This window comes from Cyprinus carpio, chromosome B7 (assembly GCF_018340385.1).
Source record: "Cyprinus carpio isolate SPL01 chromosome B7, ASM1834038v1, whole genome shotgun sequence".
NCBI classification, from domain to species: Eukaryota; Metazoa; Chordata; class Actinopteri; order Cypriniformes; family Cyprinidae; genus Cyprinus; species Cyprinus carpio.
The window spans coordinates 14,131,734-14,153,794 of NC_056603.1; the positions used below are offsets into that span (position 1 = coordinate 14,131,734).

Below are 22,061 nucleotides of genomic sequence, written 5' to 3' on the forward strand. Positions count from 1 at the left end.
ATAATCACACTGACTAATTAAACTGAGGAATGAGGTGTTAGAAAAGTGTTAGATGTACAAACACGGGGTGAACTGCAGAGTTCATGTGATGGAGAGCTAACCTCCCCTGACAGATGTTATTATTGCACAGTCGCTTTCACACTTTGTTGCTTTGTAGTAGTATTTCTTTCTTTTTCTCTGCAGAGACACTTAATACCCATGAGAAGTCGTGTAAATGCCTTGAAGTCTATTATAAATCTTATTTTAAAGTCTGTATATTAAACAAACATAACTCAGGAAATGAATCTGGTGTTTTGAGAAATAGATTTGGAATAGTGCAAACTTTTACTCACAAATGTCTTTGACTAAAAGTGTTCTTACTCTAAATCATGTGGTTCCCAACCTTTTTTTGTCTGAGACCCCCTTTTTCCCAAGAAAATATTTTAGGGCCACCCTTCACATTTAATGATATTATCGCTCTTGTAAGCTTGCAGCAAGGATGACAAAAAATGTTGTTTTCAAACAAACGGTATGTTTATTACTATAACTCGATATGTTTATGCACAAATAGCTTATATATAATATTGAAAATGCAATAACAAAAACATCAGTAGGCCATTTGTAATGTAAAAAAGTAAGTCTAGGAGTAGCCTATAAATTGGCCCTATTTGAAATGTAATAACAAAAATATCAGTATTCATACTGGTGTGTAGGAAAAAATAATGAATATAGGCTATTACAAAATGACTGCTGTCTGGCACCTCAATACTTGCATGTTATTTGTAAGGCTTTATCAATCAGTGTGAGGATTGCTGCTGGCAGTGAGTAATAATTTGGTCAGTGCATGGAGATAACTTTGACAGGGCAAGACGCATACCATCCTCAAGGGCCAGTCTGGCCCTGTATTTGGTTTTAAGGGCTGTCATGGGTGAAAACCCAGCTTCACAAAGGTAGGTGGTGCTAAAGGGAATCAGCACCTTCATTGCAGCTGTGTGACAGACTGGGTGTTCTTCTGCAGTTTCAGACCAGAATGATTCCAATGGAACTTCACTGAAATGGGCTTTCAGGCTGGCATCAGAGGATATTTTTATAAGCTCTTCCAGAAGTCTTGATGGCAGAGTAGCTGGAAGCTTTGCTTCAATGTTCTCAGTGAAGGGGTTTCTGATCCACAGAAAATCAGTTGCCTGCTCCTTAGTTAGAGCTGGGAAATAACTATCAAATTTCTCCAGGACCTCTGTTATTTGATGTTGAATGTTTTTATAATTCAAGTGTCTGTCTGCAATACGATTTTAACGGCCACATCTGAAACTCCATGAAGACTGGGTTCCGTTTCCTTTGTAGCAAGAACCTCTCTGTGCAGAAAGTAGTGTGTTGAAACGGCAAAGAGAGCAACCTCTTTGATATGCTGAACTTCCCCGGACTGCCTGCCAGTCAGAGCAGCAGCTCCATCAGTACAGACCCCAATACAGTCGCTCCAGTTTATCTCATTTGATCTCATGAAATTATCCAAAGTTTCAAAAATATTGCTTGCCGTCATAGTGGTACAGAGCTCTTTACAAAACAAAAAATCTTCTTTTATCTCGTTTTCCCATTCGTAATGAACGAGGAGTTGTGCCATTTTTGACATGTCGTTAGACTCGTCTATTTGAAGTGCGAAGTTATTACTATGAAGTCGTGCAGAAAGCTGACCCCTCACATCTTCTTACATTGTTGCGATGTGAAGTTTGACCGTATTATTTGATAATGGTATCTTGGCCAATTGTTTTGACTTATCCTCTCCAAATAATTCCTTGATAATCTCTGTTGTGCATGGCAAAATCAAAGTTTCTGCAATTGTATGCCCTTTCTTTGATTTGGCGATTTTTTCAGCAACTATCTACAATATTTTTAAAAGTTTCTTGTCAGTAGCTGTGACTTCCCTCATCTCATTTTGGGAGTGTGTCAATTCTTTTGCCTTGCGCTCAAAAAAATGCCCTGGGCTTGTCACGGTATTGGGGATGAGTTGTCTGCAAATGTCTTATTAGTTTGGACGGCCTCAAGCATTCGTTAGCAAGGACTTTGCCGCAGATAATGCACTGTGGCTGGGGCAGGGACTCTTTGCTATGAGAAAATGAAATAAAACCATAGTTCAGGTAACTATCTTGGGGTGCATCTCAATCAGCTCCCTTGTTCAGTAGTAAGGGCACTAATCAGGGAGTCGGCCATTTTAAAGGCTGTCTCAATTGCTAAATTTTTCCAGTGCACAGGAACGTTCGCTCCCTGAAAAATCCCACAATGCACCGCAAAAAGCATCGGCGCTCACTATGTCCCTTACAGGAAATAACGTCACATTTTTTTAAGTGCGAAACATAAACCACCACACGAGCCAATTTGATAAATATAATGACACACGATTTACATTTAAAATTAATATTTGGCTGAAATGTTGTTAGTACAGAACGCGGTATTTAAAAAAGAGATAGGTCCTATCTGTTGTTTATTAATTCCAGTGATGACATTCTCCAGTGATGATCACTGTCCCAACATGCAGTGAGTAAGGGAACTTCCCAGTGACCAAATTCGTGTTCACAATCTACTGATTCACGAGCTCGGGAGCTAGGGAGCTGATTGAGATGCACCCATGGAATTTCCTGCATTTTGTGTTTCCAGTATTGCTAGCATTGCTAGCACTGTGACCTGGATTGGTGAGAGCTTCCTCACTTGGGTCCACTATGCCTGGGTCATTACTATCAGCTGTTGTAGGCGAATTGGTCGTTTTTGTGAAGGACAAATTACAAATTTGTCAATTTTTTGGTCAGCCAGGGGATCATGGATAAAATTAGCTAATGTAATATGATCATTCTCCTTAATGCTCACTGCTCAACACTTTTCCAAATATGACACGACTCCCCACAGAGCTTGCTAAGGCCCTCTTGTGGGCCGGGACCCCCCTGTTGGGAACCGATGCTCTAGAGCTGGCCCGCCATCATTAATATATGGCCTGCGCCCGCAGACAGATTATTTTGATAGCGGCTGGTTCCGAAATAGATCTGTCATGACAGCAACAGTTACTCACAGTCAGAGTATGTGAGCAGAGCGGCGTGGGAGCGGAGCGCGTAGTGGAGCGGTGTGAATTTTGACTGGAGCGAGGAGCAGATTTTTTAAAGGTCGGAGCGTGGTTTTCACTTGCTCCTAGAGCGCTCCACCACCGCTCCATCACAAGTACAATTCATGCCAGCAGCCCATAATATAACTGCATATTTAGCAAGAATTCACATGTTAAACATATTAAGCTAGTTTTTTTAGAGAAGGATCACTCAAATCAGAAAGAATGTGAAGGCTATGATGACGGCAACGGACATGAGCGACAAGTTAGTTTTAAAGGAATTTGTTTGTTCCTTCTGGATACTGAATATTTTTTCAGCTGAAAGCATGATTTAAACAAGTACTACAACACTTATTCACACACAATCGCTCTCTCAATAATGCATTCAAACAAATGTAATCTTACAGTGCTACTTCATCTGTATCTGATTTCGAATGAGCAGAAATCTGTAAGAAATGCATCGATCCGTAGGTAAAATATCTGACAAAAACGTACTTTATTTTTATCACAAACAAAATTTGCACCGCAAAAAGCAGCAATTATATCTTTTAATGCTGACAATCATGTTATTAACTCGGCATGTGGTAGGAAAAAAGTTTGAACACTATTGTTCCAATAAGCCACTTTGAAACTATGCTGTTATTTTATTTATTTTATTTTTTAATATATGTTATGAATAGAACTGTGATATTTCAAACATACTGAAATAGGCTACTTCGGTGTTTCTGCAAGGAGTAGAGTGGTTATTAAATGCTCGGAGCGCTCGTTGACACTCCATTCCACTCACATACTCTGCTGGAGACCACCACACAAATGTGGCTTTTTGTTAATGACTGTCCTCCTACAGGATTTTACACAGAGTAACAGCTCACTACCAGTTACAAAAGACACTGTAACAGTCTGTCACAGCCAATTCTAGTTGCATTTTTCATCAATTAATTTCTTAAATTATCCCTTGACTATGTTCTGGCCCGCACTCTAGTGGCAAACATTTTTTTTTGGCCCAATCCCAAACTTGCTTGCCGACCCCTGATCTAGAGGACCTCTCACTTGGTGGACGTACAGCAATTCAAACGACGAGAATCCTGTTGAAGCCAGGGGTAATTCCTGTTAGTCGATTTATCACAGTCTTTGCCTGAGTCTGAAACAAACTTTTTTAACATATTCTTAGAATCCAATTGAACTTTTCAACACAACCATCAGTCTGAGGGTGATATGGGGTTGTTCTCACGCTCTTAATGCCCAAAAGCTGATAAACTTGCTGCAGTTTGTGACTCATAGATTTAGGGCCTTGGTCTGATAAAACCTCTTTTGGTATGCCAACTTGGGAAAATAATTAACAAAGCTGAAGCTATCTGCTTAGCAGTAACCTCTTTCAATGGATATGCTTCAGGATATCTTGCAGCATTATCTGAGATTACTAGAATAAACTGGTTTCCTGCCTGACTCCTCTCAAGTAGACCAATAACATCCACACCTATTCTCTCAAAAGGCACATTAATTACAGGCAAAGGGACAAGTGGGGTGTATGCGGCAATCTGGCCAGTAGCGAACTGGCATTCAGTGCATGTCTGGCAGTTTTCTTTAATGTCTGTGTACATTCTAGGCCAATAAAATCTTTTAGATATTCCTAGACATGTCTTCGCAAACCCTAGATGACCAGACCATGGAATGGAATGACCATAATGCACTTCTTTGTGCTTTAGGTACAACAATCTGAAGATCTATCCCCTTAGTCTGCTTATAGAGGAGTCCATCTTTCCACACAAAAGGCTCATCAAGTAAAACAATTGTGTCATCATTCTGCTTAACCTGCTTAAACACGTGGCTAAAGTTGGGTCTTCCCTCTGTAACTGGGCTAGATCATTTGGAATCACAATGTATGATTCACACAACTCTGGTTCAGCACCCTCCTCCTTAGCCTGTCCCGCAGTGTCAATCATGTCTGCTACCCAACCTCTACGCTGTCGCAACCTGTTGTCTTTTGGTGGACCAGACTCAACATCAATGTCAGCATAACAAAAATGCAAGGTTTGCAAAGCATTATGTGCATCTAGATCAAGTGTTGTCTGCGCTGCTTGCTTTGACTCAGCCCTTGTCACTACCCCACACCACTCTGTTACCTGCAGTAACTCCGCCAACATGGGCATATCAGTTCCAAGTAGGATGGGATAGGGAAGAGTCTCAGCAATTCCCACCTTCATTAAATTTGACTTATTCAAGACTTCAATATACACTTTTGCAGTAGGCAAAGGAGTGTTGTCACCATGCACACAGCAAACAGTAACAGTCTCAGTGTCACTCCAGTCCTGTCTGGGCACATACCTGCTCTGCACTAACGTATATGTATATCCAGTGTCCACCAAGGCTAAAACTGGTCTACCATTTAACAAGACAGACCTAACCGGCTGTGAATTGCATGTCATGGGGGATGACTCAACTGAACGGGGAACATAACAAAGGCTTGCAGAATTTTAGGTTTCTTCAGGGGGCAAAGAGGTCTAGTATGGCCTGGCTGACCACAATGAAAACAAACAAAATCCTTCTTAGCTACACTCTGAGAAGTTGCATGAGGAGTAGTGTCTTTACTCTGTGTGAGTTTAAGGACTCTAGCTTGAGAGTTTGAACAGTCCTCAGACCCCTCAGACTTACCTCTGGCCACAGGAAAGATTCCTGCAAGCGGAAATTTCCTGCTCCTTTACGGGCTGTGATGTATGCCTCGGCCAGTCTGGCAGCCTCAGCAGCAGTCGTTGGATCACGCTCCTTGACCCAAGTCCTCACGTCTGGGTACAGGACACAAAGGAACTGCTCCAGAACATCCTCTTTAGTGCTGCTGGGGTAGCGGACCCACTTGCAAAACAAGTCTTTCAGTCGGGTGTAAAGTTCTTGTGGTGACTCATCAGCAGAGTTATTTGGGTTATGGAATCTCATTCTATAAGTCTCTGCATTGATCTCATACTTCAGTATTGCTGTCTTAACAAAATCATAGTCTTGTGTATGTGAAGGGTCCATTGCAACAAATGCAGATCTGGCCTTACCAGTGTGCAATGGTATGAGGTGGATGGCCCAGTCTTCTTTAGGCCACTGGTACACCTCTGCCAGTCTCTTAAACGTCAGCAAATAGTGCTCAATGTCATCCGAGTCCTCAAGTCTCACTAGATGCGGCACCCAGTCTATCACCCTTGGTGCAAGTTTGCACTCTTTCTTCTGGATCCCCCTCGATTTCACTCTGGTCCACATCTGGTCTAGTTTTCTCATCAGGCTGTCCACGAATGTCCACGTCACATAAGTGGTACAAAAAAACTTCTGACACCAACTGTAAGGGAGACAACGGTGTGTCAGCTGCAGAAAAAGGGCCCCAAAGATGTTTTGAACACTATAAGCACCACTGCTCCAAATATACCGGCAGATGGAGGTGTAAAAATGAGGTGACGTGACAATGGAGCAAAAGTTCACAATGTTTATTCCCAGGAGTGCAAAAATTAAGGATTCCCACTGTTGTGTCAAAGGTATTTACAATGAAAGTTACAAAACAAAAATTGTTCAAACAAACATTTGGCTATGTCAAATGAATTGACCAAGAAGACAGCAATTTCACTCCAAAACATCCCACAACTCACACTAAAAAGTCTCCAAACAAATCTGAGATGCCATAAAGAAACATAAGAAAAACAAATAAATGTACTTTAACAGCAACAAAGAAGTAAACTGTTATAATAACACAAAACACAGAAATTTGAAACAAAACAAACTCAATTAATTATTAATGCTTAACAATGCTCAACCAAAAAATAAGCAGATCACCAACCTCCCCCCTCAAACATGAGAACAATGAACTGTGCCATCTATTGGTGGGAATGGGTTCTTCAAAATGGTGGGCATTTACTGTGACCGGGTTTTGCCTTTTTAGGATGGGAAAATGATTCAGTACATAAGTATGACTATTTATAATATGCAAGCTGTTATATAGAAACAATAAACATTTAATTTGATCACCGGTCTCGCTTTACTTCTTAACACAACACAACACCATAAATCAACATAGTAAAATTTATGAATCATTACATGTCAAACTGAAGAAGAAATGACATGATGAAGACAGGAACAACATCACATAACACGATCAACAACATAAACATGTGTTAACTGGTGTTCAATTTGCGCAAAACAGAGCAAAAAAGTGTTTGCATGTATGTTCACAGTCCTGTGTCAAAGCAAAAGTCCTTTTCAAGAGTCTCTAGTCACAAAGCCTCACAGTGACACTTTCCTATAAAGAGTTTTTCGTAAATCCGGTCCTTAAGGTTGCTGCGGTTTTAAGTAGTTGGCATATTTGACATGATGCATAATAGTCATTACTGGTGGTCATTGTCTGATTTGGATTATTAAGCTATAGTTTGAAAGGGCAGAAAAGTTTGCAAAAGAGACTGAGCAGATTTTGTCGTCCTTTGTTTTATTGGGTTTCACCATTTTCCTGTTTATTTTGGATGTGATAACGAAGGCCATGAACTCAGTTGCGAATCGTAATCAGATGTTGTCAGGGTGATAGCATTCCTCACAATTATTTTCTGTCTGACTGTTAATTAGCAGCAGAATTCTGTAATTAATGACAGAATACAAACTCATAGCAGACCAGAGGTGTTTGGCTCACTCTATGGAAGTCACCGGAAAAACAAAATGAAGGCCAGTGTTTCTTGTGTCTGATCTGGGGACTGTTTTAATAATGAATGGAATAAATCATATAATAAAAAGCAAACTACAAAAAGCTGACCGTGGTAAGGTCTTGTTTTTCAGTCATAGATAATAGCTGTATTTTTCCGGACGTGTTGTTTTGCTTCTGTGTGCAGAAAAGTTATAGCCTGGATCAAGTTTGTTCTCACAGGTCAAGTTTTAATCTTTTGTTGATCTGTAGGGATTTTAAAAAGATAGTTGCCCTGAGTATCATTGGAATTTACTGGAAAGCCTGCAAACGTGCATTGTCCTAATGTCTAAACGGTGCTTAATTACAAGACTAAGAGCCATTTCATCTGAACTGACCTCCTGCTACTATTGCTTGAAAGTAAAACATAGGTGACGTGGATGAACGAGTACAAAGAAAAGATGAATGACACCATTTGTAAAGATCTGTGTTGGAATTTGTTTGACTTTAGCATTCCACTGGTGCTATAATGACCTGACATTTTATCCAGTGTCACATTCTGGGTTAACCTGGCCAGTGTAATACATCACCATAGATGCAGACACCATAATACATCTCAGCTGGTGTGTGACAGGGACTGGTTGTCAGAGGTCAGAGGTCAAGGATAGTTGAGGCAGAGACACTGTTTTATTTCCTCAAATCGGGGCTTGTAAATATTTACCTTTAGCAGAATGCCCTAGATTCCACATGTGAGCCCCTAGACAAACATAAATCTATCTATGAAAAAAAACTTCCAGAGAAGAGGAAAATAGAAGGAATCTGGGAAATGTTGGCTAGGTACTGAGTGAGGAAATGTTGCAATTGTGTTTTTTTGTGTTTGACCTCCTTCTGCTCCCACTGTGTCTGTCTCTTTCCCCCTCATTTTCACCCCCCTGCAACCCTGTGACCAGTAATAACCCCCATATGGTTTCTAGAGTCAATAAAAATGTACTCTTGCTACATTTAGAACCTGTAAAGCAGAATGTGTTTTATTTTGTCTGTGCATATGTATGCATATAATTGTGCATGCCTTTGTGCATGTGTGTCTTGCGCGCAATAACATGCATTTGGTTTTAAACCAAGAGATGTGTCAATACATATGATATATTAAATGGGAAGATTGGAGGGCCGCAGTGAGAGTGAAGACATTTATCAGACATGTGACAGGCAGACTTCCAGTAAACAACTCTACAGTCTAATACCTCTCCAAGTCTGAAACCCAATATGTCTCCAACTCTTGATTCTAGTATTTCTCAAACACAAACGTTCCAGCTCTAGAGCTGTAGACATCTTCATATTTAGTATTGGCCTGTATCGTTTTATGTAGCTTCATCTACAATCAAAGGACTACAATAAATCATCACTTTAATTTCACTCATTGCTGTGGAAATTTTTCAGATGTTTTTGAAAGAGGTCTTTTATGCTCACCAAGGCTGCATTTATTTAAACAACAACAACAACAAAAATACAGTAAAATCAATACTGTTGTGAAATACTGTTATAGTGCAAAATAATAGTTTTACATTTTAATATATTTAAATGTAGCCTAATATATTCCTGTTATGGCAAAGCTGAAAGTTTTAGCAGCCATTACTCCAGTCTTTTTGTATATTTAAATGTAGCCTAATATATTCCTGTTATGGCAAAGCTGAAAGTTTTAGCAGCCATTACTCCAGTCTTTTTGTTCTTTGTTCTTTGATGAATAGAAAGTTCAAAAGAACAGCATTTATTTGAAATAGAAGTCTTTTGTAACACTGATGTATAACCATGTTTTCAGTATATTGCACAAGTAAATAGATTCACTGTGCATGGATATTCAGCTGAGTAGTGCAGTTTCATAAATCCTTTGTAAAAAAATGTATTGGGTTGGAAGTTTATGTGGCCGTTGAGCTATGGTGCTTATTTGGGAGATGTAGGTTGAAGTCTAATCTGTTTTGTGTACTTAAACTGTTTCTTTTTTCTTTTACTGCTTCTTCTCCTTTTTTCATCTTTTTCAGCATTTGTATCTCTGATCTCTTCCATACCACACATCAGACAAAAGGGGAATATTCCCTTTCACAAATCCAAGGTGAAGGGTTCAGAGCTCTACCAGGCCTCAACATTTTTTTCCCTCTTATTCTTCATTTTTCATGCCTCTTTACTGTCCAAACCTCTATGGCCAATTCCTGTCTTTTGTCTTTTTTTTTCCATCTTTATTTCACAATGAAACTGGTTTCCTACCTGCCTTGATATCTTAGAGCCAGCAATGAAGTCAGAAGATATGCTGTAATGCATGTTTGGCTTCAGGGACATTTTATTTCTGCTGCAGTGCAGAGCCAACCTGGGCTTCACCAAACAATCTGGAAAAGGTTTTAGTGTAGTTTTATCATTCCAAGAGCTCTATGTTCTATAAAGTGTGAAACTGATGACTTTGTCTTAAACACCAATCACTTGTCTTTTCTTGAGTGTTTGTTCCTCAAGTTTATATAGAGTATTTTATATTAATTACATTATACTTGTCAGCTGTTTTCATTTCATTCCTAATTTGATTTTTCATAGTTTGAACTCTGTTTTGTATGAAGTCATCCTTCTTAATCCTAGCTGGGCTGGACTGTTTCATCAGTGTTTCATCAGCCTGTTCTAGGCCGCTGATTTTGTGCTAGACCTGTACTGTTGAGATCATGGCATCATCTGGTTATTTAATGTAGTCTATTGCACATATTGGTAAAGCTTGCCCATGTAAGACACATTGCCATGATGCTACAGTGTTTTTTGTGAGTGGTTTTTATGGTGGTTTAGGTTGTCTTATTTGATAAGTCTTTATAGTTTAAGTTTAGGATAGCTTAAATGAAGGACAAGTCTAGTGTGCTTTCCATTCAACAATATTATCAGCTTATATAACTGTGTTTATGAAAATGACTGGCTTTACATTACTGTATATGTATGATTTGTGCATGTACAGTACAATACATACTGTATATGTCTTCTTATGTATTTCTAATGAAGATACTCAAAAAATCATTTGAGACCTTGGATTTCCTTTTCCAGATAAAAGCAGATTGTTGCTCAACTCCTGGTATGCTCTGCTCCTGGATTGTTTTGGCCAAAAAGAGCAGATGCCTCTGGATCTCAAGGGACACAAAGGTTCAGAGTCAATTGGATTCACCTCAGTATTTTAAACTAGATCAGATTAAAGTGAAGATTTTAGTTCCAGGAAGACAGGCATGTGAAGATTTCTAAATGAGCTCTCTTGGTCATTGAGACATTGTGTTGTTATGCTGACCTCGCATCCGTTTTGCACTTTCAGTGGCGATGAGTAATAGTTAAATACTGGAAGTGACTGCCGGTCTGAGGTCAGTGGCTCCTATCTATAACAGCTTAGTTCCTCAGTGACAAATTAATTCCTCGGCCTGCCAATGTGTGGTAAACTGTTGATTAATGCCTTTGGAAAAAAGGAGGCAAGTTTATAGGTTGTAGAAACTGTGATCTTGTAAAGTTACTGTTACTTTGGGACATAAATTGACACTTGTGCATACGAGAGGCGTGTGCATGACAGTGAATTTGCTTGTTAGGAATCGTGTGTGTGTGTGTTGACTGTAAACTGGCTGCAATTAGGGCCACCAGCAGGTGGGGGTGACAAATGGGATCTTGTGAAAAGAGTCAGTAGCTGAACCTAACGAACCTTGCAAGCCTTCCTCCCCCATCCCTCTTATTTCCCCCTTGCCAATTACAGAGTAGCTCACTGTGTCAGTATATCCAGTTATAAAAACAGATTTACAGTATGTGTGTTGTGTATAACGACTACCCCATGCTGGCCGAACAGACCTGTGTAATTTTGTTCTGATTCCATTCTTGAGAATGACCTATGAGTGAGTGAGTGTCACGTCGGCTCGGGATGCTGTAATGGTTATTCTGCCCTCCATTTCTCCTTCACTGCCTTTAAAAATCCCATTGGAAATGTTTTATGATACCTGGTTTGGCTTTAAAGGCTTACTCTGAAAGTACAACCCTATTTTTCTCTCTCTTTATGACCTATTACTTTGTTTTCTGTCAGCTTCACTGTGTTTCACCCTCTTCAACTCTCCCAGCTGTCATGTCATTATTTCCTGCCTTTCTTCATATAGCAGTGGCCTTTTTAGTGTGAATTAATCAATTGTGCTTGTAGGTTGAGTGTGAGTGTTGCATCCTGTTCCCCTTCATGCCTGTCCATCAGAGCAAATGCTTTTAGGAGCCTCCCCTCTCTGTAAAGAATGTGTTGTCACTCACTGCAAATAGGCGTCTTTGCTACTGAACCTCATACCCTTTGCTACATGTTAACCTACAACAGAGAAAGACGGAGCACTTGTAAAAAAAAAAAAAAAGATTATGGAAAAAATGTAAAACTTAATGTGGTCCTGCCCTTATTTTGCTTGGTAGATGCTTGAGCTACATACTCTGTAGTTGCCATTCAAAAGTAGCCCAAATTGAAGTTGTTTTTTTGGTTTAATTGAAGTTGTTTTTTTTTTTTTTTTTTTTTTTTTAATTTTTTTTTATTTGGGTTATTTTTCCCAGTCATCTAAATCTCAGTGATCTCAATATAACACATTGAATTAGACGTGAAAGTTGAAAGTGTCATAGTATTTAAATAGCCTATAGTGTTGTCATACAAAATGTACTCCAACAATCATTGTTTTATCAGCAGCTTTGATTTACAGCTTCGAGTTACATTAATGTATAATGATTACTCTTTTCCAGAATCCAGATCTGAGCTGAGATGGAAACAGGAACTCTTTTGTCACGATGACACAAAGCATAACAATTGCATTTGAGGTTGACCTCATGTTTAAACCCAGAACAAAGGGGAAATATAAACATGCAGAGTGAAATTTTTGTGGCTGAAAACAGGAGAATGTGGTGTACCAATGGTAGCATGAATGGTGATGTCATATAGAAAGGTTATTTACAATAGTTTATAAGGTACATCTGTTGCATCCTGTTGTTTGCAGATGTGGATTATTGTTTTTTACCAAAATCTAACATCATACGCACACAATTGGGTTAAGGTAGGATAATTTGCTCTAATATTTTTAAAAGCTGCTACCCATGCTGTGTAAGAATTTGTAAATTTTGTATTGTTTTTGGATATAAATTGCATCTACAAACTGTTTTCTGACATGCAGTCCTGCTTTTAGAATACAGTGAGTGTTTTAAAGTGTCTTTTACAAGAAGCCCAACATAGCGTGATGAAGTTGTTTATTCTCTGTTCAGTATAATTCTAGTGGGGCCTGTAATGTGGTTGAACTCTAGAATTAGCCAGTGTCTATTCACTTTGGTTTTCAAACATCTTTAGACATGTAAATTATGAAAAATGTCTGTTGTATGAGCTAGATGCATTTGGCTGTATTTTTATTGCACAAAATGGTTTATGCTACATTAAACATTTCCATTGTCAAAAAATACATATTGCTTCATTTGGGGTTGACTTTTACAGCTTCAACAGATATTTTAAATAAGCTAACCTTCAACCATCTGAAATGCTAAAAAACATTCTAGCACTGTAAACCTCCTCATTCCCCTTCCTAGTTCACTCTCTCTCCTTACTCACATCCTTTCTTTGGACTGTAAGTTTTTGTCCATCTGTTGGGTTTAAGCCCTTTTTTCTCCCTCTTTCTCCTTTCCTTTATTGTGGGTTTCCGGGAGGATGAAAGTTTTAACTCATTGCCTCAGAGTTATGAGACATGCAGCAGGCAAACAGCAATCCAAATTAACACCAATACTGGACTTAGCCACTGAACTTGTGAACTTCTTATTTTAAAAACTGTAAAAATAGCTAAAGGTTCCAGTTTCTACCACATGATTATCAAAGAGCTTATCCTGACAGAACCTGATATATAACAGAGCTACACATTCACCATTAAACACATGCTAATGTTCATATGTTAGATGTTGACTTTGGAATATTTTAAAAGGAGCTTTTAAAAAGACATTAGAGAATGTTATAACATTAACACATATCATTTACATTACTTAAATGCATTTGGCTTTTATCTGAAGCAACTTACAAAAGAGAGACATAAGCAATTTGTCACAGAATACAATGCCAGGTTTATTAGAAATCTAGATTATGAAACATGGGGAAATGCTGTTTTTTTTGTTTTTTTTTTGTGTGTGTCTTGGTCACTTAAGGTAGTGTAGTTGATAAAGGTGCATTTTCAGCTGCTTCAAATCACATACAGATATGAAAAACTGAGGTTTCATTAAGTTTTATCATTATGGGATAAATTTATAGTTGCATTGGCTTTTATAGTTGCATTGCATAGGCTTTTTACAGTTGTGCTAACAGTTCAGACATTAGCCTAAACTTTTATGAAGTGTTGCTTTACTATACTTTAACTAGAAGCTTTCCACAGTGCAATTAGATGGTTTTCAGTTTAGTTTGATTGGTGTAATTTAGCAGGCGTAATATATTTTAGGCACTGAATGTGACAAAATAAAGCATTAGCTAGCTATTTGTAACATAAACATAATGTCTGTGAACACTTTCATTAAACCACGTCAGTGCAAAATGTCTGGTAGAATGTATTTGCAAGCAATTCCACTTTCCAGTGAAGATGTTTCACCACCCATCTCAATGACTTCATCAGCTGTTGGATGCTGGGGAATTCCAGCCATCAGACAGTTCCTAAAAGCCATTTGGATCAGCGACAAATCGTCTTCAATAGACACATTAAAACATTAGAGCATGTGTGCAAATTTGTGGAAATTTAATAACGAGTTGCTTGAAAAACATTTTCCCAGCACTTTTTTGAGAAACGAAACCCACCATCTTTCCAGCTCTCTGATTTCTTCCTCTATCTAACATATTCCATCTATCCATCTGTATGTCTGTTTCTCTCACTTGAGCACAGATGCACTTTTTTTCATTGGTTTTGGTTGTATTCCTGTCTTACATTCTTTTTCGCCATCTGTCTGTTTAGTTCTCTCTTCCTGTCTCAGATTCACTGTCAGTCTCTCTTTGTTTATTTCAGTTCTTCTTACATAAATTCCACCATCTGCTTGACTGTTTGTGTCTTAGTGTTTGCTAGCTTTTCTTTCTCTCTGACTTTTGCCCTGTACCCAACTGCTCGTCTTTTTGGGCCTAGTGTTTCAGAGCGGATGGCCACCCATCAGCACCCCATCAAAACTCAGAATAGCACAGTATTGCAACTGTTTCAGAAGCAGCTGGGCGTTATTTGCATGAAAAATGAGCAAATGATGCATAGAAATAGTGCCAAGGGTACTGAGAGGAAGGCTCAGATGAAACCTCTTTTACTCTTGGATATTACGTTATGTAACAAGTCAAACAAAACGGTGGTTGTCTGACTAGCCGCTTGAGCCGTCAGCTTAATGATGGATGGGTGTCTGTCACTAATATAAACAACACCAGCGAAGGGAAATTTGTTAGATGTGGGTTTTGTTGTTAAATCAACCAGACAGTCTGTCAAGATGAAGTCTGGCAGTAGGTACCACTGAAGAAATTAATGTGAGATGGACTGACAGAGGAGAAATTAGGTGACTGCCTTTAAAACGGATGGAAGTAGTGTCCTATTACCTTAATTTAATCTCAAACTGAGGTCCAAACAAAGTGGTTTTTCTCCACTTTGACAAAGTTAAGATGTCTGGCTCACTTGTACAGAGCAGCTATTGATAAAGAGTGTCTGGGTTGTTCCTCCTTCCACAAGTGAAATGTCTTTGATATTTTACATGAGCTTATGTGGGGAGGTTTTTAAGCATTTCAGCCAAAATTGTTCCAGTGAAAAAACACATCAGTTACTTTTCTAAATAGCCTGAGAAATACTCTAGGAATTTAATGAATTCTGTCTTAACCTCTAAAACATACTGTATGTGTTATTTAAGCAATGGAAAGTTAGTGTTGGGGAGTCTTTCAGTTCAGAAACATGCTATCTGACACAGCATCTTATCACAAGGGTTTGTGTCTAGTGTTTGACAAATCCATTGGGCCGATTTAATTGTGGCATGTATACCACAAAAAGGTCCATTTAATGTGGCATAAATGAATTTCCAGAGGAATCACAGTCATGGGAAACAGTTTATTGCGTCATTAAACATTTTAAACATTTTCTTTTTTTTTTAATGTTTGAAACTAACTGAAACAAACATTTAAAAGTATGAATCACTACTACTAATCACTAAGGATTGAAAGTTCTGAAAGAAGCTGAAAGTTACTTCAAATAAATGTGGAGAAAACACGATGCACACTGATTAGCATGACAACAGCAAAGAATAAAGGTGGATCTAATGTTGCATTTCATTTTGAAACTGAATTTAGAGGTGGCAAAGAAACTGTCTCAGAGTTGTTGCTGTGTGAAATCTGTGTTGTGATGAAATAAAGTAATTCTAATTCACAATGTAGTGGAAGTAGCATCAGATCAGGGACTTGGTTCAGTTGTTGATTAAATGGAGGCAGATCTTAATGCAAGCTTGTAAGAAAGAGGCAGGGTTTGAGTGGGCTAAATAATTTGTGAAGTCATGTCATTAGTTTAAATGTAAGACTGAGTTATGATATTTTGATTAAAACTTATAAGGTCCAAAAATGAAACGGATGGATAAATTGTTCACACAATAAGATCAGATTTAGAAAATAGAGTTTCAGGTGAATTTCCATTTCATTAAATAATTGCTATCAAGCTCTTTTTTACCTTTTTCTTTGACTTTTTTCTCTTTCTCAGCTTGTCCATCTGGTACATATAAACCTGAAGCAGTTTCTGGAGGTGTGAGTACCTGCCTTCCTTGCCCCGACCCTCATCACACATCCAGACCTGGGAGTACAGATGTATCAGACTGTGTGTGTACGGAAGGCTACAGACCACACAACAACACATGCCAAGGTTCTGATCTATCTGCTTTATATCTATAAACATCTCTACTAACATTTCTGTTTATAGATATGTGTCTGTATGTGTGCTCTTTTCAAACACTAAATTTAATCCTTTAACTCTCCCACTCTCTTGTCCCTACTGCAGCGGTGGTCTGTCCGGTTCTCTCTCCTCCAGAGAATGGCTTCTTCATCCAGAATGTGTGTAATAATCAGTTTAACTCTGCATGTGGGGTGCGCTGTCTCACAGGCTTTGACCTGCAGGGAGACGGAATCAGACTCTGTCAGCCAGACGGGACCTGGTCAGGAGTTCAGCCGAGCTGCAGAGGTGAGGCATCACTGGTCCTGAAAAGGAGTCACAAACTGATTTATTAATTGCTTTTTTCTTTTCCTTTTGTTTTACTTTTTCTTTCATTAGCTTGCCCACTCCCCTCTCTTGTGTGTTTATTTTTGCCTCTAATTCCATCTAAGCGGAAAACTTATTAAAGGGGAAAACACATTGGTTTTATTGTTAGTTTATGTTTTACAGAATTGGAAGCTCAAAGGGCCTTTAGTCACCCCATGTTTCATCACCCCCAGAAACGCTAATATACTGCAGCCTTTGAGTATGTATGCGTGTATGTGAGAGGGGCTCATAAAGCCATTTCTCTGCCCGTCCGCCTGCAGCGCTCTGAGTTCATGTGTGTTTAGATAGCTGGAAAGTAATCTCTAATGCTTTGCCAACTATGTGAGTGCTTACACACTTGAACAAATGAATACAATATGTATATGCACAAACCAAATCACATGCTCAGACAGATGCATGTATGCAAGTTGACCTGTTAAGAGTTCCCTTTCTTGTGACCTCAGGCCTGAAATAACAATATTTTGGTTTTTCTTTGTTTGGAAATAAATTACAGGTCTCAAAGTCCCAACCACAGACTTAGCTACCAGCCATCCTCTTCTCAAGAAGTTTCTCTTTTCCCTCCCGTTTGCTCTTAAAATCTCCCTTCTTCTCTAGTCTCTCCATCTTTTCCATTTTGTTTCTCCCAGCTGTCCATTTTAGCTCAGTGTCATTCCATGGAATAATTTAAAGTTTGTCCAATACAGCAACGTTTTAATAACATAGGACCAAACCTTCTGTGCGATGCTCTAACCCCTGTCTGGTGTGTGTGGTATTTTCCCATAGTTCGCTCTTGCCCAGATCTCTCTCCTCCGCGTCATGGGGTACTGAACTGCAGTGAGCGGACCGCCCCCTATAGGCTGGAGTGTTTGGTGCGCTGTGAACAGGGCTATAGGCTGCAGGGCAGAGCCAGACTCACCTGTCTGGCCAACTCGCAGTGGAGTGGACCACAGCCCCGGTGTGTCGGTAAGATCGCAGCTCTATGTGTGTTTATGTAGGGATAAAGTGGCTGCAAACTGATGGAAAAACTGAAAAACCTACATTGTAGTGACCTACCTGAAGAGAAAACAGATTCATGAAGGGACTACAAGCTGTACAGGTTAAAGCAATAATAACGGCTCTATTTGACCCTGCTTACTTCTGAAACAAAGCCTCAGCCGTTACATTCACTCTTAAATGTGGCACGACAGGTAACTGTAGCAATTTCAGTTCAAGCGGCAATGCGGATCGCCACTTTATTACAAGTTATAGTGCGAAATAAACAAATGAACATTAGAAGGTATGTTAAAAGAAAAAGTACAGCTTCTCTCAAATCAATCATTCTCTCAATCAGCGTTTCAACCAAAAGAAAGGCATCAAATAAAACAGCTTGTGAACAATGTCACTTAACATTGCGTTTACCTCAGTAAAATTATCCAATGTTCACAGATTGTTATTTAGTTATAAAAAACACTAGACGGAGCTTAATTACAGTTTATTATATATGTATGTTTAAATAAATCTGTCACAAAGACAACTACCTTATGTGCAGTTGAGTTGTATACAAACGTTTTTATTTGAGTGTGATCATTTCTGAAAATAAAACTCTCTTTAACTGATAGTTGTGCAGAATTAGTGCACAGCTAGACTCATCGTCCTGCCAAATTCAAACTGTAATCACATATATTTTTGTGTAGTCAGCTACACAAAGTCAGCTGTGGCAGCCACTTAGCCAGTTTTTAACCACAAACCTACAGAAAGAGCTGGGTAGATTACTTACAAACTGTAATTATTTACTGATTACAAATTACGTGACAAAAATTTCAGTTAGTAGTGTATTCCATTACATTGCACAATTTAGGTAATATATTCAGACTACTTTTTGATTACTTTTAGATGACTTTTGACCTAACTCGTTTATAACATTGATTTAAATCTTGTACCATATTGATATTAAAATACAAAGAGAAAGAAAATATATTCCATTCATTGTTATTAACAACAAGAAGTGCATTAAACATAACATTACGTCAAGGTTTCCCAAACTGGGGTTCGTAAAGGAACTGCAGGGGCTTTGTGAGTTTAATTAAAAGCTAATAATTAATGAAATTATAAAAATGTCAAATTAAAATAAGTAGTTTTAAAATAACATCAATCAATTAGAACACTTACTAAAAAATGAAATATTTTATTCGTTTCCCTCCATGTCATGTGTAGGTTATTTTAGAAAAGGAACATTTAAAAGATGAAAAAGAGGAATTAAGGAAAATCAATAAATTTCGAATAATTTATTGCTCTTATGTGAATAATATGCAATAATGTAATCAATATAAAAATGTAAGTAAATAAATGAAACTGTAGTCTGATTATGAGTATTGTAAAGTGTAATTTAATATAATTACAAGAAGTTAGTTTTGGAATCTGATTATCTAATTCAGTTTACATGTAATCAGTTACTCCCCAGCTCGGCTGTTTTTGATCTGTCTGTCCCTAGGTACTGTCAGTCAGCATTGCTTTGCTCTTCTCGATTTCTTCGATCTTTGTAGTTGGACTGATTTTCTAGCAATACCTTTGGCCCGTTTAAGTTGTATGACACGTTTTCTTGTCTTCATTGTAATTCTTTCACTTGATTTCTTTCTGTGCTCATCATTCTCTCTCGCTTTGGCAGTACAGGGTGATCCAGATGTCAGATTGAAAATCATTTGCTTGTGCGAGTATGCGTGTGTTGAGGTTGTTTCCAAGAATGTCAAGCAGTGTGGTCAACAACCGCTCTTACATTTCCCTTTCTGGAGATATTTTTGCACGCACGCTCTCTCTCACTCTCTCATTGTTTTGATTTATCTTTGTGGAAAATGCTTGTTGACTGTTTCCTTTTCTTTCTCTCTTTTTAAGAGGTGCGTTGTCCTCCGATCGTTACTTTGAAGCATATCAGTTTGTCACCCCCTGCCTGTGGGGAGAATGAGGTCAGGACCGGAGCGTCGTGTCAGTTAAACTGTCCTCGTGGTTACGGTCTCATCGGTAACTCTGAAGTCAGATGTCTGCCTTCTGGAAACTGGAGTGACAATCTACATAAAGCAACCTGTACAGGTGATTTGTTTTCGGTTTGCGTTTATAACGACAAACAGTATCAATCCACATAACATCTACACATGTGGCTGAAACCTCCCTGTTTGTTCTGCTGTAAAATGATGTGTTGCAATGGGACAGATGTGCTGCCAGTAAAACAGGTGCTTCAAATTTGTTGCTGCGAAACCTTAAGATGATGAAGAACAGAATAAGTGGAAGATCATCAAACAAAGTTGCACCATTGTGTGCAAACTAAAGAGTTCCAAGATCATAAAACATCAAAACTGCCCCTCCAAGCTAGAACCAACCAAAGGATCAATTAGTTTTGGCCTTCACTTCTAAACCTCTAAGATTTACTGATGAGAGGAGAGAATGTGTTTTCTGTATTATGTGAGTTTGTGGCTAATCAGAGTCTATAGAAATCAGACAGCGTTTGCATCTGATCCGGGTTCTTTCTAGGACCTATTAGTCTAATGATAAAGTATTTGTTTAGCTTGGAGGGACAGCAGAGACTGTGTGATTAAAAAGCTCTACTCCAAGCTGGATGTGATATTAATAGTCAGTCAATAGCTGTCAACCCAGCAACACCAACAAATGCTCTGTACACATAAATGTCACATGAATCTAGAGCTGTATCATTAAAGGAACAGACATATGGTTTTGGAACGATATGAGGGTGAGGAAAAAATCATGAAAGAACTTTCATTTTTGTTCTCTTTTGGCCCTATTACTGTACCAGTGAAGTATTTGTTTGGCTTGGATAGAGGCTTGCAGACTACGTGATTAGCATGTTATACTCTGAGGTGCATGTGATAATGATACACCTCTGTAAATAGATCATATCACCTCCACACCAACTACATCTCAACATGAATCTAGACTCACATCATCAAACAAAGAGTTCACCCAAGAATCATTTATTCACCCTCATGGTTTAAACTTCCTTGACTTTATCTGTTCCAGTGAACACGAAAGGTGATATTTAGCAGAATGTTCACACTGTTTTTCTATACATAAAAAAAAAAAATGTGTCTTTATTTTCCAAGTAAAAATATCTGAACAGTAAACATGATCAACTTTCTTCTTGAGTAACTGTATGTTTTTTGGTCTGTCCTTAAAGATTTGACATTGACAAGATGGGATTTTTTGCTGTCGGTTGTCTGTGCTGTGGATACGCAAACATTTTTTAAAAATCTGTGCTCTATGACTGTGGATTTTTCCCAAAAACTGTCATGTTTGTGTACCATTATAACCATAATATATATTTAATATACTGTGTATTTGTGTGTGTGTATATATAAAATATAATATATTAACATTTCTCAAAATATAATCTTTTTTGTTCCATACAAGAAAATTACTCTTACAGGTTTGGAACAACATGAGATTGAGTAAATGGTGAAAAAGTTTTAATTTTTGCATGAACTATTTAGACTTTTTTTTTTTTAATGATAAAATAGTTCCACTCCAAAAGGGATGACTTTTTACATTACAAATGTTTTACATCGGGCATAAGATGAGATAGCTATAGGTAATGAGTGACATCATTACGGCATGTTTACATCAGTTATTAAATCAGTAATTGGTAATGGGGTTGACGTTATGGAGACTTTCGAGCCCTGAACTGATTTTCTCCTCTGTAGATATAGAGCCTCCATGGATTCAGTGTCCTGGTGATGTCATCACAGAGACAGATGAACATCAGAGGTCAGCTAACATCAGTTTGAGTGCACCCATGCTTGGGGACAATTCTGGAGATGAGGTGAGTTTTACATCAGCTCTTTCATTTTTTATTGTCCATTCTGAGTCAAAGGTGCAGGTTTTGTGAACTTGTTTAAAATGAGGTTTTGCCATTCTTCCTCAGGTTATGGTGCAGGTGACCCCTGTTCTAAACCCCATGCAGCCTTTCCCTGTAGGAACTGAGTTCATAACATACACAGCGACAGACCGCACAGGAAACAAGGCCAACTGCTCTTTCACTGTTACTGTAGTTGGTGAGGTTGGATTCCATCTACTGTACATGGTCTTATTTAAATGTTGTGTTTTTGCCAAAGTACTATAA

At 38.4% G+C, this 22,061-nt stretch overlaps 1 protein-coding gene across 1 annotated transcript in view; it reads left to right on the forward strand.

Moving 5' to 3' along the window:
• Nucleotides 1-22,061, forward strand: part of svep1 (sushi, von Willebrand factor type A, EGF and pentraxin domain containing 1) — a 71,980-nt gene that overhangs the window by 23,904 nt on the left and 26,015 nt on the right. Inside the window, exons 5-10 of the mRNA XM_042727346.1 lie at nucleotides 16,427-16,585; nucleotides 16,721-16,900; nucleotides 17,741-17,920; nucleotides 19,826-20,020; nucleotides 21,643-21,761; nucleotides 21,864-21,993. Coding sequence (XP_042583280.1) covers nucleotides 16,427-16,585; nucleotides 16,721-16,900; nucleotides 17,741-17,920; nucleotides 19,826-20,020; nucleotides 21,643-21,761; nucleotides 21,864-21,993 — 963 coding nt within the window. The remainder of the gene's footprint in view (nucleotides 1-16,426; nucleotides 16,586-16,720; nucleotides 16,901-17,740; nucleotides 17,921-19,825; nucleotides 20,021-21,642; nucleotides 21,762-21,863; nucleotides 21,994-22,061) is intronic.